The 17,446-nt window shown below is 43.5% G+C and overlaps 2 protein-coding genes across 2 annotated transcripts; one reads left to right on the top strand and one right to left on the bottom strand.

The window, feature by feature from the left end:
- Window positions 1-785: 785 nt before the first annotated feature.
- rmdn1 (regulator of microtubule dynamics 1) lies at window positions 786-6,466 on the bottom strand. Its single transcript, XM_079360735.1, has 10 exons — window positions 6,244-6,466; window positions 5,470-5,575; window positions 5,290-5,374; window positions 4,884-5,043; window positions 4,618-4,707; window positions 4,478-4,533; window positions 3,114-3,201; window positions 2,821-2,851; window positions 2,603-2,736; window positions 786-869 (listed from the first exon to the last, which is right to left on the bottom strand). Exons 1-10 carry the CDS (start codon window positions 6,376-6,378, stop codon window positions 828-830), a joined length of 927 nt encoding a protein of 308 aa, XP_079216861.1. The 5' UTR covers window positions 6,379-6,466; the 3' UTR covers window positions 786-827.
- A 1,451-nt stretch (window positions 6,467-7,917) lies between these two features.
- Window positions 7,918-16,899, top strand: LOC306834785 (copine-3-like). The gene is made up of 16 exons (XM_079360975.1): window positions 7,918-8,153; window positions 8,941-9,437; window positions 9,521-9,700; window positions 9,788-9,862; window positions 10,114-10,185; window positions 10,366-10,443; window positions 10,511-10,600; window positions 12,134-12,232; window positions 12,524-12,610; window positions 12,695-12,754; window positions 12,915-13,048; window positions 13,863-13,917; window positions 14,090-14,141; window positions 14,216-14,349; window positions 14,445-14,678; window positions 16,051-16,899. Exons 1-16 carry the CDS (start codon window positions 8,084-8,086, stop codon window positions 16,159-16,161), a joined length of 2,028 nt encoding a protein of 675 aa, XP_079217101.1. The 5' UTR covers window positions 7,918-8,083; the 3' UTR covers window positions 16,162-16,899.
- The last annotated feature ends 547 nt before the right edge of the window (window positions 16,900-17,446 follow it).

Consider the following 17,446-nt stretch of genomic DNA (forward strand, 5'->3'; position numbering starts at 1 on the left):
TTATAACAGAGCTATTTACACAGAAAGACGTGACACAAAAACATTGTTTTAACATTTAATTAACTACGTAGGCTACCGGTAACATCCGCAAATACGAAGCCTACTAACTGGAAATCCTTTATCGAACAGTGTCTGTAACACGGCTGATGAAAAAGATGACTGTAATATATTTCACAAGAAAAAGTCCATCCATTCACTGCATCAGAATGACTTCATTACTCACTTCCTCAGTCTCTGTTGTCGCTGTCAGTGTCATCTTAACGTGCAGCAGCTCTGTTAGCTTCTTTGACAGCCAGCTCGATCGCCTTTAACTTGAAAGCTGCATCATATGTATTTCTCCGTGTGTTTTCCATCATGAGGGTGCGTGCATGAAGCGCAAAATGACTGATATTAAGCTCCGACGTAACGAGGTCAAATGTTTTTGCGGCAGAAGCTCTTTGTCCCCAAAGAAAAATCCATAAATAAGCCGCATCCTTGTAAAAGCCGCAGTGTTGAAAACATGACAAAAAAGTAGCTGCTTATAGTCCGGAATTTACGGTAAACTCTTCTTTAAAGCTTCTGTGAGGAGGGACAGAAAGATGAACTCAACCTATAATATATCTATATATAAAATATATCACTTAAAGGACAGTGGAAGAAAGATGACTCAGGAACATGTTGGTGTTGTTAAAGGAGTTTAGTTAAGCACAGTCTGCTGACTGCAGGCTCACTCACGCTCTGAACGGTGCAGAAACATTTAATATCTTCATCACTCTTCTTCTTCATGACTAATAATTAAAGCAGCGTAACAAAAGAAATCTTTATTAACAGTGTGAAGTGTCGGAGCGTCATCCCAGCGTCTTCAGGAGGTCCACGGCTTCTTTCTGGACCTGCAGGAGACCAGAACCACATCAGAACTGTCTGTGTGTGTGTGTGTGTGTGTGTGTGTGTGTGTGTGTGTGTGTGTGTGTGTGTGTGTGTGTGTGTGTGTGTGTGTGTGTGTGTGTGTGTGTGTGTGTGTGTGTGTGTGTGTGAGTGTGAGTGAGTGAGTGAGATACCCTAGGTGTAGCACACTATCCAAAATACATAACCAAAAAGAATAAACCATTTATGATATTTATCGTTATTGAGGACAAAAACATAGACGGAGAAACGACTTCTATCCTCTGGAGTGAGTCTCCGGGGACTGAAGAAGGCTGAGAAGGAGTAAGACATTGCATCCTCTGGCCAAATCAGATACAAGTAACCTTCTTCTCATGCGATAGAGACGTTTTTTTTTCCAAACACAACTAAAAGTACATGACCTCGAAAACAATCCATAAAGATGGGGAGTAATTGTTTCAAATCAGGCACAGGAGGAGATGCCTGGAAGAATGAACTGTATAACAGAGATTATAAAGTGTTTGAAGTTGATAAGCCAGAAGCTAACAAATGTTTAAAACGATGGGTGACTAAGTTTGGCTTCTCAGGAAGGTTAGTGAGTGGACACATTACAAACCTGCAAGAAAGAATTAAGAGAAAAAATCCGTAGTGAAGGAACATCGCAAAGAAAGTTGAGAAGGAATGTGTATGGAGGAGGGAGTCAGAGATATGGTTACAAAAAGCGAAGGAGAGAGAGGAAGGTTGTAGACAAGAACAGGAAAGAGATAAGGAAGAGAAGGAAAGGAAGGAAAGAGAAGAACAGTAAAGAAAGAGGCAAGAAAGGTAAAAAGAAAGTTGAAGTGAGCAAAAGTGAGAAAGCATTATGTTCTGTGGAATCAATTATGTCAGATAAAGAGATCGAGAAACTTCAATATATATTTGCTGAATTATTATTCCACAAACAAGTTCTGTCTTGATTTAGCTTTGAAGACATCAGACATTTAATATAAAGTGTCTTGAGATAACGCCTGTTATGAATTGACGCTATATAAATAAAGATTGATTGATTGATTGATTGATAAATATACGCGTCTATGACAGAGACTGTGAGAGGACATTACTATCGTTACGTTAGCTGAGACTACAGAGACCATAGACGTATGTGTATGACAGAGACTGTGAGAGGACGCTGCTATCGTTATGTTAGCTGAGACTACAGAGACCATAGACGTGTCTATGACAGAGACTGTGAGGACGTTGCTATCGTTACGTTAGCTGAGACTACAGAGACCATAGACGTGTCTATGACAGAGACTGTGAGGACGTTGCTATCGTTACGTTAGCTGAGACTACAGAGACCATAGACGTGTCTATGACAGAGACTGTGAGAGGACGCTGCTATCGTTATGTTAGCTGAGACTACAGAGACCATAGACGTGTCTATGACAGAGACTGTGAGAGGACGCTGCTATCGTTATGTTAGCTGAGACTACAGAGACCATAGACGTATGTGTATGACAGAGACCGTGAGAGGACGTTGCTATCGTTACGTTAGCTACAAACACGGAGAGAGTGAACGGAGAAAAGCCGACCGTTTGACCGGATCACGTGTTCCCGACTGGGTCGTCTGGATCACGGATCAACTGTGTGCTGAAGTTCAAAGGGGCGCGCCGCGCTCGTGTGTGTGTGTGTGTGTGTGTGTGTGTGTGTGTGTGTGTGTGTGTACCTCTTTGTCCGTGTCTGTGTGTTTGTGTGTGTGTACCTCTTTGTCCTCGTGTGTGTGAGGAGGATAGTCTTTAGCTTTGGTTAACCACAGCAGAGCGTTCTCTTTGTCCTTCATGCCCAGGTACGTCTTCCCCAGCATCAGCAGGTTTTTACTGTAGAAGTTCGGATCGACTGAGGGGAAGAAGAAAACTTGCTTCAATGTTAGTTTTAAAAAACAAATAAAATTATTTTAGAACATTTCAGTTTGTGTTTTACCTTCTTCAGCTTTCAGGAAAAACTCCAACGCCTGGCAAACAGAAAATCAACTGAATGTGAGAACATCAAATTCTTCAAACTCAAACTTTCAGAGAATCAGACTAATATAAAACCAACATCCGACCTTTGACCTTAAAATGTCTTCAGACCTTTAGTTTTAGTTTGGATTGACTTCTGACTATAAGAAGCTGCTTTTAGACATTTTATAAACATGAAATAAGTTTTCAAATTGGGTGAAGAAGTCTTAAAATAATTTCTGCATTTAGTGAACCAACAGACGGAGGAGTCCTCACCTCCTCGTATGTCGACACGGGTGGTGAAGCAAAAATGACTGCAGCCACTTTACGCTGATACCACGGCAGCTCGGCAAACGCAAAACACCTGAAAGGAAGTCAGATTTATATATTCAAGCTTTTAGTGACGAATAGAATAGAAGCATCGACGTCCTGTAAAGAAAAGTGAATATGTTGAGCAGTACATAACGCTGCCCCTAGTGTTTAAAATGAGTACTGCAGTCTAAACTAATCATCACAGAGAGCTGTCTCCCCCCTCCTCTCACACAGGTCAGCATGTGGTGGACACTGTAGCTTCAGTGTTTAGCCAGCTCTGCATGTGGTGGACACTGTAGCTTCAGTGTTTAGCCAGCTCTGCATGTGGTGGACACTGTAGCTTCAGTGTTTAGCCAGCTCTGCATGTGGTGGACACTGTAGCTTCAGTGTTTAGCCAGCTCTGCATGTGGTGGACACTGTAGCTTCAGTGTTTAGCCAGCTCTGCATGTGGTGCACACTGTAGCTTCAGTGTTTAGCCAGCTCTGCATGTGGTGGACACTGTAGCTTCAGTGTTTAGCCAGCTCTGCATGTGGTGGACACTGTAGCTTCAGTGTTTAGCCAGCTCTGCATGTGGTGGACACTGTAGCTTCAGTGTTTAGCCAGCTCTGCATGTGGTGGACACTGTAGCTTCAGTGTTTAGCCAGCTCTGCATGTGGTGGACACTGTAGCTTCAGTGTTTAGCCAGCTCTGCATGTGGTGGACACTGTAGCTTCAGTGTTTAGCCAGCTCTGCATGTGGTGGACACTGTAGCTTCAGTGTTTAGCCAGCTCTGCATGTGGTGGACACTGCAGATGCAATATGACAGACTGCAATATGACGCTTTTTGCATCACATGAAGAAAACTTTCAAGCAAAGAAAAACACATTTTTCTCGTCTCAGGATCAAAATGAGGGCTGGATTCACGACCATTCAACACTACTACCATGTTTCTAATGATACAAAGCTTCATGTAAATGGGTGAATTATCCCTTTAAGACAGAACAAACATTCAAATGAAAAAGCTGCCTTTTTTAAATTCAAAACAATGACACTTCAAACCTGTGATCAAAAATGTGATTGATGGGAATTAACTCCTGATATTTTGGGATTAATGGCAATTTAAATTCTGAGTCGTTTGACAGCCCGATCAGTGATGCATGTTGTTGTAATGCAACATGCACGTCGACAGTTATAAACAGTGATTAATGCTTAATCTAGCTCAGAACTGGGATGATAGTTTATAAAGTTTATACTTCACTAAGGGTGAGCATGGTGTTCTGCAGTCATCTTTTCTTTTTACTCTGAAGTGTCTGCCGACGAACTCTGAAGGGGGAAGAAATTAAACTCACCAGTAACCCAGGATGTGGAAGGAGGTGGCATCTTTAGGATTCAGCTCGGTGGCTGCCTAGAATATAAGTAAACTGGACTTTAGAAACGTGTGTGCGTGTAAAACTGAAGAAATGACTCGGGGGGACAAACGTCCTCTCACCTCCAGATGAGCTCTGATCTTGTAGGAATTTCCAATCTTCACCTTGACTCCCTCATAATCCCCGACATCGCTGAGACATATCGCGTACCACTGTGTGAGGAGAGGGAGCGCTTTGAAATGTTCTTTAACATGCTTTATTATCATTTAAGGTCCTGTGTGTGTGTGTGTGTGTGTGTGTGTGTGTGTGCGTGTGCGTGTGCGTGTGTGTGTGTGTGTGCGTGTGCGTGTGTGTGTGTGTGTGTGTGCGTGTGTGTGTGTGGTCTTACTTTGTGTGCTGCGAAGCTCTTGTCATCCTTCTCCAGGGCTCTCTGTGCGTATTCAAAGGCCTCGTAAATGAGCTGCTTCTTCCGCTCGTCGTTCATGTCGGGCAGCAGAGCGAGGTCACGAGACGCCCGGGCGAGACGCCACAGCACCTGTGCGTCATCACTGCACGGACACAAACACTCGAGTTGTTTCACAGACATACACGACAACTCTCTGAATCTACAGAGGCAGAATGTGATCCAATACTTGATCAAATCTACCGTGTGTTTCACACCAGAGGACAGAGGTACACACACACAATCACTACATGAACATCCTGCTTCACTGGAGAAGACTTGAGGCTGCAGACTGAGACCATAAACTCCTCACTCAGGAGTGTGATAATCACAACCAAACTGATGGTGTCACCTGTTCTTGTACTGCAGCAGCAGCTGATACAGCTTCTCCGACTCTGCACAGCTGTACAGGTAGTCAGCCTGCTCCAGCACCTCCTCTGCACACACACACACACACACACACACACAACACGTCTGACAAGCTCTGCATGTGGTCATGAAGGTGGTAACATTTTGTATTTAAAGGACGTACCTTTGTCCAAAGCGTGGACGACGGCTGAACGCTGCAGCCTGTGATGAGCTTCATAGAGCAGACAGGACACGGTGGGAAGGCCGAGGAGGACGGCAGCTCCTCCACGCTGCAAAGGACACAGAGGGAGACGTCAACAGTCAGAACACCAGAGCAAAACATCTTTTATGAGAAGTATATTTACATCAACATCTGTGTGAGTCAGAAGGACAACACGGGGTTTGTTTCTGTCAGCGCCTAAAGATGATGTGACTTTTATTTGTATTTACCTCAAACTATCAGAAATAAAGTAAACAGTGAGACTTCTCAGATACCGAAAAGAAAAAAATCCAAGCAGTCCCTGAATGCAGCAGTGCACTAAAGTTTGGCCTCAGGTGTTTACTCCAGGTAAACTGATGCTGCAGGTCAATAAGGAGCCAAAGTCCCTGTCCTGCCTGTTTTTATTTACGTTAGTGTGAGGTCTGTTAGATCAACTTAAAAGAATAAAATAAAAAAACAGATCACAGTTAGATTTACAGCTTCCCGGTGTTACGATGTAAACAGCGACCGTGTTAACTGGTGACCTCCAGCCACATTAGTCTGTGGTTGTCGTGGTTACACCCGACGTTGAAGGCGTAAAGTGTCCTTAAAAATGTCCTTTTCATCGGTTTACAATAACGACACATGACACATGACACCCCCCCCCCCCCCCCCCCCCCCCCCCACACACACACACACACTGAGACAACAACACAGTGTCAACTAAGATAGATAAATGAATAAATAATATTGATTTACGGTGAGAGCTGCGGTGTTCCTGGAGAAAAGAGTCCAGTAGTTCCGGGTTGTGGTTCTGGTTCTGATGGTTCTTGCAGCAGATGCAGACAGAAGAGTTCTGCCTCTCACACAGAGAGTTAAAACCAGTCCAGACATCACAGAGCCCAAAAGTCCCACTGACTCAAAGTCTGTGATGCGTTCAATGCTTTAAACAGCAGCAGGCTGTGTGGCGTTCATGTTCCAAGGAAATGCCCGGATGTGACAGTGCCGGCTGCTCAGAAGTAACACGTTTCAAGTATCCCATAGAAAAATAAAAATGATGAATTAATAATTAAAATTTATCTGCAGAGTATGAAAATAAAATCCAGCAGACTTTGTTGGTAAAGCGTTAAAGAGGTGTTAAGTTTTATTTCATAATTCAACTAACTTTTTACGCTTCTATCTATCCTTAACTCTTCATCTTATTCATTATAGATCTATGTTTTATTATTGTATGATTTATGCATTAAAGGCAGGGTTGGTCATTTTCTCCAGAAACATTTTTTAAGTTTCTGGTTGAAATTGTCTTTAGGTCCTTACAGAAATGAATAACTCAGGTTCTCTGAAAAAACAAACAAAGTATTAGTTCATAAGTCTGTAAAAACCTCTTATATCTTCAGGTACTTAAGGGGGGACCCCGGCTGTGAACAATACAAGGGTTGTTGTGCAACAGTGGTAAGAATGAATGAATCATAAAATCGCTCCAAAAGGCAGGGATAAAGACGGCACCGCTTAAAAACATCGCCAGCAAAAAAAGCAACAACTAAAAAGAGACAAAAGAAAGACACTAAGATCCAAGAAGTCAGAAACAAACTGGAGCAACAGGCAGCCTGCACGCAACCAGACTCAGAGGGCAGAACAAACGCTGTGTCTGTAGCTTTAAATATGTAAATGAGCTGTGTCTGACCACGCCCCCTCTCTGGAAGGGCTCGGGTGTACTCGCTGCTTTCTGGCTCCATGTCCTATTGTTTACGGTGAGAAGGCAGACTCAGAGGGCAGAACAAACACCTAGCTGTGGGAGTGTCACCCACCTGGGGGAGGGGCTACTGCCCTTTGTGATGTCATGAAGGGAACATCTCCAAACGGCCTATTTGAGCACACATTTTCTGAAGAGTGGAGCAGGCAGAAGACGGAGAGGATGGACTTTTCTCATCATTGGGGGGTTTGTAGACAGACTAGAGACACATGGAGAAGAGGATTCTGGGTAATATGTGACCTTTAAAATATCTTTCCCCCCCAAGTACTCCATGAAATGTTGGTTTTATTTTTACACAAATATTGCCTGAAACAATATGAATACTTGAATTAATCCTCTTTGGTACACTTTCAATTTAATATTTTTAGTGACATTAAATGATCCAAAATTAAAAAAAAAAAAAGGAAGGCAAAGTGTTTTAAAAATATAGTTAAAAATATCATAGTAAATACAAAATATCAGGATAAAAAAGAGATCCATTAAAGACAATGTGTAAAAGATGAGCATTTAAAAAACATGAACATACAAACAAATACTTCTAGTAAGTCACGTGTGTTTTAAATAGATTATTCCTACAGTTTCATTACACCTGAATGCACCCTGGCGAAACGGTCCCCTTCATATGCGGTCCGCAGGAAACAAATGAGCCCCTTCATAGTTCCGCCTAAACTTTACCCTGAGACAGGGTATCTATCGTTATAAAAGCGCTTAAATGAGACTCAGACAAATGTTGAGGACACAGCTGAACATTTGTCTTCGTCACAGGTTGGTGTTAAAGTGTAGAGAGGAGGAGGAGGACACCGCGGTCCTGCCCTGCTGCTGCTCCGGGTCGCTCCACAGCTGTTCATGTCAGATAACGGTGTCCAGAGCAGAGACAAGCAGGACACACTTTACGTCTTTAACGACACCTGGACAGGTAAGAGAGCATGATTCAGCTGTATACAGGTGTGAAAACACAGTGTGTTTATGAGGAGGACCAGGACCAGGACCAGGACCAGGACCAGGACCAGGACCACACCCACCTTACTGCATGCCTACATGTTTACTCAGCTGTTGTTAATGTTGTTCAAAGCTCTGTGTGGTTTGTCAGGTGATGATAAGTGAAGTTTATCATGACTGGATTTAATATATTTATTTTTAACGCGGTAGAAAAATAAATAAATAATAAAACGACGCAGGGACACAGGTTTATCTGATAGCAACCGTTACAATTTGGATAGTGTTTTACACTACACTACCCACAATCCTAGAGTGTCAGAGCGACGTCTCTGATTGGTGGAGCTCGCTGTAACCATGGTGATGTTTATGCCTCTGCAAACTTATGTTTGCTGCAAAGTACAACAAATGACAACACCATTATTATCTATACAAACAATACAGAAAGATAAATGACAAGAGGAGGGCTAAACGGAGGCTCGATGGAATCACAAAGGGATTGTGGGATCTGTAGTTCGTCCACTTTCTGAAAAAAAAATTGTTTTGTAACTTTTTCATCATTTCTAAATCTTTTTTTTTTTTGCACCTGATTGAATGTTTTTTGGTCACATGTCTGCAGGCTGCTGGTTATGCTTTTAATGTTTGTGATGGAGGAGGAAACATTCTGATAACCAATAATGAAGTGAAGTGGAATAAATAAGAACTACAAAGAGTCTTAAATGTCTGGAATTAAACTCACATCTGAGATTGTTTGTTTTTCTTTTTAGGACAGAAAGCTGCCATGGACTCAAATTGGGCCACATCAGGCTCTCCAATGCATGGGGCCACATCAGGCTCTCCAATGCATGGGGCCACATCAGGCTCTCCAATGTATGGGGCCACATCAGGCTCTCCAATGTATGGGGCCACTAGAGGGTCCCCTATAATAAGGTCCCCATTGGCAGGAGCTGCAACAGGTTCCCCAATAGTAGGAGCCTCAAGTGGGTCCCCGATGACAGGTGCCTCATGTTGGACGCCTATGTCAGGGCCTGCGTGTGGGCCCCCGATATCAGGGGCCTCGTGTTGGTCCCCAATGTCAGGGGCTACAAGTGCGCCCCCGATGCCGGAGTCCATGGGTGGAGCCTCAATGCCAGGGGCCTCTCACTGTGCCACCAAAGTGGAGCTGACCATCTCCTGTGAGAACCTGATGGACATGGACATCTTCTCCAAGTCGGACCCTCTGTGCGCCGTCTACATCAACACGTCGGGCTCCCGCTGGTACGAGGTGTGTAAGGAAACGTTCATACGTGATGTCCGCCTCTTTGATCCTCTGTGTTGGACCTGAGCGTGTTTGTGTTTGTGCATCAGTTTGGACGCACCGAGATGATCCTGAACAACCTGAATCCAAAGTTTGCCAAGACGTTCGTCATGGATTATTATTTCGAGATGGTGCAGAGGCTGAAGTTCTGCGTGTACGACATCGACAACAACACGTATGACCTCAGTGATGACGACTTCCTCGGGGAGCTTGAATGCACCCTGGGTCAGGTGAGCGTCACTCTCTGTTGGGTTTTCACACTTCTCTCACTGCTCTCTGTCGGCCCCGTCAGCATGCCGTTGTTTCACTTCTTTCAGATCGTCTCCAACAGGCAGATGACTCGACCGTTGTTGCTGGTGAACAAGAGACCTGCAGGTCACGGGACGATCACGGTGAGTGGACGCCGTCCTCCTGTCTTGTTCTCCCATGTGCAGACATAAACTCGACTTCGCCTCTTTGTAAACTGAACGTGCTTGATGACGTCATGAAGCATGCACATTATGTCCAAGAGGGAATCGTGCAGAAAATCCTTCATGTGTATCAGAATCCAGCCGGCCTGCTGTAACCTTCTGCCCACTTTAAATATGGCCGCCGAATAGTCTGAACTTCACAGTGCTTTGACTTTGTTCTTCTTCTGCGATAGATCAGTGCTGAAGAAATCACCGACACCCGAGTTGCAAACTTCGAGGTTTCAGCGCGCAGCCTTGACAAAAAGGTACTGAGGTTGTTTCTGATCCGTTTAGTTTGTCCGTAGTTTATCGACTGTTTGAAGAGAGGACAAAGAATCCTCCTTCAGCGTGCCTTGGAAGGACAGTTGCATGATTTATATTTACTCATCCAACCCCTACACCAGATGAGCTAACCTGTCAAAAATGCGTGTGATGTGATTGGTCAGTTTCTGTGGTGGTCCGACCCTTTCCTGGAGTTCTACAGGACGACAGACGCTGGATGGCGCCTGGCTCACAGGACAGAGGTACGCGTGTTGATGGACGACTCGTCCCTCTGCGTGCGTGTGATGATGAACTCTGTTTATTTTGTAGGTGGTCAGAAACAACCTGAACCCCACATGGAGACCCTTCCGCGTCTCGCTGCGAGCTCTCTGTGGAGGAGACGTGGAGAAACCTGTGAAGGTATTTGTTTGTTGACGTCCATTTTTATCCAAAGAATTAATGAATGAACAGGCCTAAAAGATGCTCTGAACATTTGTATGTTTGATATCAGCTTGATTGACCATTTTTCTAACAAACTAACAGTTCATGTTTTTTTTGTTTTTTCCTTTCACCTTCCGACGCTCCCAAAGCGACGGGCTGCTTGTGACCTGGCTGGATGAGCGGTGTGTGTGTGTGTGTGTGTGTGTGTGTGTGTGTTTGCACAAGTTAAAACATCTCGACACAAGGTGTGAAGCTCTGATTTTTTCTTTTTTATTCAGTTGGATGATTATCTTTATTGTAATTAACGGCACAGACTAAAATATGATCATATGGCTGATTTACGGGAGCCTGATTGGGCGATTGAATGTTAGAGCTGAAAATTAAAATGATTTCCAAAATTGCAAACTAATAAAATAATTGCTGTTGGAAATATCTTATATTTTATATTATGTAAAACTGCTTTACATTGTCAACCACTTTGCATGTTGTCTTTATGGATCCCCAAAGGACCCAAGAGAGGCAGGACAGTGGAGAGATAGAGAGGGAAAATGAAATTATTATATAATTATTATTTATATATATATATATGTGTGTGTATATATATATATATATATATATATATATATATATATATATATATATATATATATATATATATATATACACATATATATATGTATATATATATATATATATATATGTATACATATATATATGTATACATATATATATGTATACACACACATATATATATAATTATTTTTTAATTTATTTTATTTATTTAGCTTTTCTTTCTTGTATTTAAAAAAAAAAGTGAACCTGCACATCTGTTTGTTATATACAGATACATACTGTAGATATATTTAAAACAAGTTTAATTAAAATTTATTTATTTAATTTTTCTTTCTTGTGTTAAAAAACACCCAAAACAAACAAACAAACAAACAAACAAACAAACAAGGTCCGCCTGCACAGGTCTGTTAGTTAGATATGAATCTTTGTTTATTCTTATATAGTAGCAGTGTTAACATGTGTTTTCCATGTTAATAAAGTTGAATTGAAATTGAATGAAAAGACAGAGAGAGGAATGACATGCATGGAGAGGGGACCCAGGTCTGCTTTGAACCCGGGTCGCTCTCGAGGACTACAACTATGGCTCCTTCCATACACGAGGTGCTAACCACCAGCGGTAGCTAGCACCAGCGCCATATAGTGATACTATGACTATGTGGTTCTAGATCATGTTCAACAAATCAACATACACTGACATGTATGGACCAATCAGATGAGGAGTCCAGTGTCGTCAGGTTAAACTTCCACAATCAGTATTTTAATTCTGCGATCTTCCCTTTGATGAAATACTGGATTTATTTTAAAAGTACTTAAAAGGATTAGATTTCTTTAGAACGTGATATTTTTAAAATAAAAGGTGTAAATGTTTGTTGTCCACCTTGTTTTAAACGCTGAGTCAGTCATGTTGTTGTTGTTGACTGTCACTGTGTTCGTCCTCAGGTCGACTGTTATGACCATCGTGAAAACGGCTCCCATGCCCTCATCGGGACGTTCACGACCACGCTCGCAGAGATGCAAACAGGAAGTCACGTGTGCCCAGTGAGACTTCTCTCGTGTGTGTGTGTGTGTGTGTGTGTGTGTGTGTGTGTGTGTGTGTGTGTGTGTGTGTGTGTGTGTGTGTGTGTGTGTGTGTGTGTGTGTGTGTGTGTGTGTGTGTGTGTGTGTGTGTGTGTGTGTGTGTGTGTGTGTGTGTGTGTGTGTGTGTGTGTGTGTGTGTGTGTGTGTGTGTGTGTGTGTGTGTGTGTGTGTGTGTGTGTGTGTGTGTGTGTGTGTGTGTGTGTGTGTGTGTGTGTGTGTGTGTGTGTGCATTAATGATGTTCTCCCTCGCAGACTGAACTTCAGTGCATTAATCAGAGAAAGTTGAAGAAGAAGAGGAACTACCAGAACTCCGGGGTCGTCTGCTTCAAGCGATGCGAGGTAAACGAAGCCTCGGTGTGAGATGATTCTTTGAGCTGCTGCATCGCTGCGTCTTCATCTATGACATCGTGTTTACCTGTACAGGTGGTGAAGGAGTTCACCTTCCTCGATTACATCATGGGAGGATGTCAGATCAACTTCACGGTGAGTCTGCAGCTGTCACACTGAGAGAGTGACCACATGGCTAACTCAGGCTGCTGATACCATGTGATGCAGTGATGATAACAGGAAGTGATGCAGTGTCTGATGGTCAGCGTGCCTCTGCCTTCATCTCCATCATTGTCCTCTCTCTCACCTGTTCCAGATCGCCATCGACTTCACGGGCTCTAACGGAGACCCCCGGAGCCCTCAGTCTCTGCACTACATCAACCCTGAAGGATACAACGAGTACCTGACGGCCATCTGGGCGGTGGGTAACGTCATCCAGGACTACGACAGGTAAACTCGAACTCTGCTTCCTCCTTCAGAGAGGAGTTAAAAACTCCAGTGTGCAGAGCGGACTTCACAGTAACCTCGTTCAGTGTATTAAATCTGTCTTTTACTGTATTTACATCGTGGTTTAGTTTTTGTTTACCTGACTGTATATGTGCTTCACTCTTCATGTAAAATGAAGCTTTACGGTAGAGGGTGAAGGGAGTTCCAGTTTCTCTTCTTGTCCAGAAGGGGATTCCTTTTCTTCCAATTCAAGTGTATTGAAACAAACAAAAACAACAACAAACGCTTCAGATCGAGAGAAAGAAACACACTGAGCTGAACTTTGTAAAGGAGGGAAGGACACCAGTCTCTAGAGCGTGCTGGAGGGCGTTCCATCAAAAGAAAGTCCCTTTTCTTTTTTGAGTCCAGTGAAAGGTCGAGGGATCTTCAGACTGTCCTGAGTGTGGACGATGTTCTGGACTAAATGATGAACATGCAAAATGTTTTGGCCTGCTGCAGGATTCAGCTGGATTTATCCATGCCAGACTACGGCGTCAGTGATTGAACTAAGTCAGGCTGCTTTCCCACAATGCATCCTGGTACATTTAGTCACTGGCAGCACGGCTGTGAGGATGATCTGTCTTTGTAGCTGCATGGATCACAGTTAAAGCTTCACGTGGCTCCATTCAGCATCAGAGTGGGAAAACAAATGTTGTATTTTAGACACAAGCAGGAGTGAATTATTCGACCCTCAGGTTTGATGGAGACACTTCGGGCTCGGAGACGCTGCTGTGAGCAGATTGTCTCACTCTGTTTTCTTTTCCTTCTGTTCCTGCAGTAACAAAATGTTTCCCGTCTTTGGGTTTGGAGCTCAGATCCCAAACTCCCGTCAGGTCAGAACATATTTCAACTGGAACTATTTTACACATTTGTTCTGAATTCTGGTTTCTATAAATCTGATTAGGAAGGTGTAAGAATAATGTAGTTTTGAAGTGATCCATTTAAAAATGTAGCGCTGATTTGTTTTCTATTTCTTTTTATCCCGTCTATAAATCGGGCTCACAGGTTTCTCACGAGTTTCCCATCAATTTCAACCCGGCCAATCCGTTCTGTGCAGGTCAGTCAAACGTACTTTTGCTTCTTTGAGTGACAGTCTTCTGTGTGAGTGTGTATTCACGGTGTGTATTTCAGGTATAGAGGGTGTGGTGGACGCCTACCAGAGGTGTTTGCCTCAGCTGAAGCTCTGGGGTCCCACAAACTTCTCTCCCATCATCAACCACGTGGCGTGCTTCGCCAGACAAGCTCTCCGGCAGAACGTGGCCTCAGTAAGTCTCCAGACACAAAGATTGTGTTGAAACAAAGTCCTGTCACCGCCGTGTGGTCGTTTTGACCTGCGCTCGTTTGCTCTGATCTTCTGCAGCAGTACTTCGTGCTGCTCATCATCACTGACGGCGTGATCACAGACATGGACCAGACTCGCACCGCTATCGTCGAGGCGTCTCGTCTGCCCATGTCCATCATCATCGTCGGGGTGGGCCAGGCCGACTTCAGCGCCATGGAGTTCCTCGACAGCGACGACAAGCTGCTGCGTGCTCCAACAGGAGACGTCGCCTCAAGAGACATCGTCCAGTTCGTGCCCTTCAGGAGCTTCCAGGTGAGAGACATCCGGAGTTACAACCATTCATTTAGTGTGAACCACTTACACTTGTTACTGTGCAAACTATTTATTTTGTTGTATTGAAAGCAGCGCTGCAGGGTGCTGCAGTGGTTATCTCTGTCCCCTCACAGTGAGGAGGTTGCTGGTTTGAATCCCAGTCTGTCAGGAGCCTCTCTGCATGTTCTCCCCGTGCACGGCGTGGGTTCTCTCCGGCTTCCTCCCACAGTCCAATCACATGCTGGTTATCTGCTGACTGAACTGTCTGTAGGTGTGAGTGTGTCTCTACATGTCAGCGCTGTGATTGGCTGGAAAACAATCCAGGGTGTAACCCCGCCTCTCGCCCTGTGACGGCGTGGAAATAATATTGGACACGTTTAAAAACATGTAAACATCGTCATGCAAATAGTGATCAAGTTTGAGCTTGTGTAAAAAGAGTTCAGATCATGTTGAAGCTGTTTCTGTTTAATGCACCCAGCCAGGTGCCTTCTCCGTGTCTCACCTTTGATTTCATTGGTCTGTATTAATGTTTTATTGGGAAGACTCAAGATCCTTTTAAAAGACAGAAACATGCAGCAGTATAGTGATATCATTTAGAGAGTCATCCACTCGGAGCGTGCTGCCTCATACAGCATACAACCACCTGGAGCTTCTTCAACTTGACCCACAAGGGGGCAGTATACAGATAGCTTACAGTTAGCTTTTGCATTTAACATACAGCACTACGCATGTGTAATGGAGCTGTGTCCATTACCAGGGGTAAAAGGTGCTCCAGCCAAAAGAGTCCCTGGGGAAAGAGAAGAAGACAGAAGGTTCCGGCCTAATGAGGACCAGCTGGTATAAAAGCAGGGAGAGGCTAGGGCGAGGTGCTGCCAGACATGTTGTTTTTAAAACTGTTTGTTTTGTTATTTTGTAAATAAATTTCACATGAAGAAGCCTCAGCTCTACTTTGACCTCCAGAAACGCAGTCTAGGCTATCCGTGACCTGACGAATGTCACAGCATGTTATTGTCATCTCATAAATGATGTGTAATGACGCATCCCAGATACTTTTACCACTAACAGACATCACTTTACTGACGGATAGAAAATAAGGTCCTGATCCCTTTTTAACGTACACATGAACACATCACTCTTCTTTAGCATCGCACATCAAATTTAACACCATAATCTGAACATTTCTTCTGCAGATGTTGGAATCCAGCAGGAGAAACAATCACCTCTGCATACTGTACATAAGATGGTTAACAATCACACATCCTGTTTTACAGTTTCTTGGCGGGTCTGATAGGTGTTTTATTTCGATATTAAAAAGGCTTGTTCAGCAGCACACATGCACAACGTGATGGACGCTCTCATGCTGTCGTTTCAGGGAAACAGCGTGGCTCTGGCGCAGAGCGTCCTGGCCGAGCTTCCTGATCAACTCTCCTCCTTCTTCAACTCCTTCAGTCTGAAACCCCCGAATGTTTCCAACCCGTCCTAAAGGATCGGGCTTTAATAAACCCAGATACCTCGTATGAACCGCTACACTTGTGTTTCAGTCCCACATGCAGAGATACGAACGTGTGGTGACGACGATAAGAACCGAGCTGTGTCATAGCATGAAGTCCATCTAGGAGGAGATGAGTCATGTTTCAGTTCTGATTGGATTTATGGTTGTGTTCATTTAAAGTGCCTGCTCTTGATATATTTCTATAAGATATACTTGTTTATCCAAACACTAACACACTAAGTGTCCCTGTAATGCTCACTAATTCGTGTGTGTGTGTAACAGAGTGTATGAAGACTCCAATCAAGTCAAAGCATGAATGTTTTATTAACGTCTGTGTTGTCTTGTATTTGTTGTTTAAATGTTGTCTGCACTCTGATTGGCTGCAGCCCGTAATCTGACATGTTCTTATCTTAATATTTATCTGAAGGGAGCTCTGAGTGTTTGTCCAGGATTATGTTGCTCTATGAGCTCTGCCTTGATGTTGACTCACAGGGAGTGTTTGTTAGCATGAATTAAATGTGTGGTTTCATTTACAGCTGACAAGTGACTTACAATCATCTGCTGCTACGCAGGGAAAAAAGGAATTATTTGTGTGAAATATCCCTTAATCTGTGACACATCACAGCTGTTTTTCTACATTTCCAACTGAATATATATTCCAAACTTATTATATAATATATGCTAATGTATGCATCTGTCAATAAAACCATTGAATCAGTTTGTATCTTCTGACTGATCCTCTTGATGCTCGTATTTATGATGGTTTCTGTCTTACTATTTATTTTTAAACATATCGTTTGTTTGGTTACATCAGGTCTTAAATTGATGCAAAGTGTCGTGAAATGTTCCCCTAAACTGAAATCGGTTCCAGTGGCATGTTTACCTCCACAACTTGAAGGAACTCAGCTTAATGTCACAGAGGTTCAAACAAATCAGAAGGTTTTCGACTTTAAAGCTCTCCCATTTCTTTTGACCTCTACTTTATCAATCCTGAGAGTGGAAGTTAAAGGTCACCATGATGAGAAAAGTCCATCCTCTCCGTCTTCTGCCTGCTCCACTCTTCAGTAAATGTGTGCTCAAACAGGCCGTTTGGAGATGTTCCCTTCATGACATCACAAAGGGCAGTAGCCCCTCCCCCAGGTGGGTGACACTCCCACAGCTAGGTGTTTGTTCTGCCCTCTGAGTCTGCCTTCTCACCGTAAACAATAGGACATGGAGCCAGAAAGCAGCGAGTACACCCGAGCCCTTCCAGAGAGGGGGCGTGGTCAGACACAGC

Source organism: Symphodus melops (assembly GCF_947650265.1).
Source record: "Symphodus melops genome assembly, chromosome: 14".
In the NCBI taxonomy this organism is placed as follows: Eukaryota; Metazoa; Chordata; class Actinopteri; order Labriformes; family Labridae; genus Symphodus; species Symphodus melops.

Coding starts and splice junctions, on each gene's coding strand:
- rmdn1 (XM_079360735.1), bottom strand. CDS start 6,378: ATGTCTGGACTGGTTTTAACTCTCTGTGTGAGAGGCAGAACTCTTCTG. Junction 2,852..3,113: donor CCGTGTCGACATACGAGGAG/GTGAGGACTCCT, acceptor TCTGTTTGCCAG/GCGTTGGAGTTTTTCCTGAA. Junction 870..2,602: donor ACACACACGAGGACAAAGAG/GTACACACACAC, acceptor GGTCTCCTGCAG/GTCCAGAAAGAAGCCGTGGA.
- LOC306834785 (XM_079360975.1), top strand. CDS start 8,084: ATGTCAGATAACGGTGTCCAGAGCAGAGACAAGCAGGACACACTTTAC. Junction 10,444..10,510: donor GCCTGGCTCACAGGACAGAG/GTACGCGTGTTG, acceptor TTTATTTTGTAG/GTGGTCAGAAACAACCTGAA. Junction 10,601..12,133: donor ACGTGGAGAAACCTGTGAAG/GTATTTGTTTGT, acceptor GTTCGTCCTCAG/GTCGACTGTTATGACCATCG.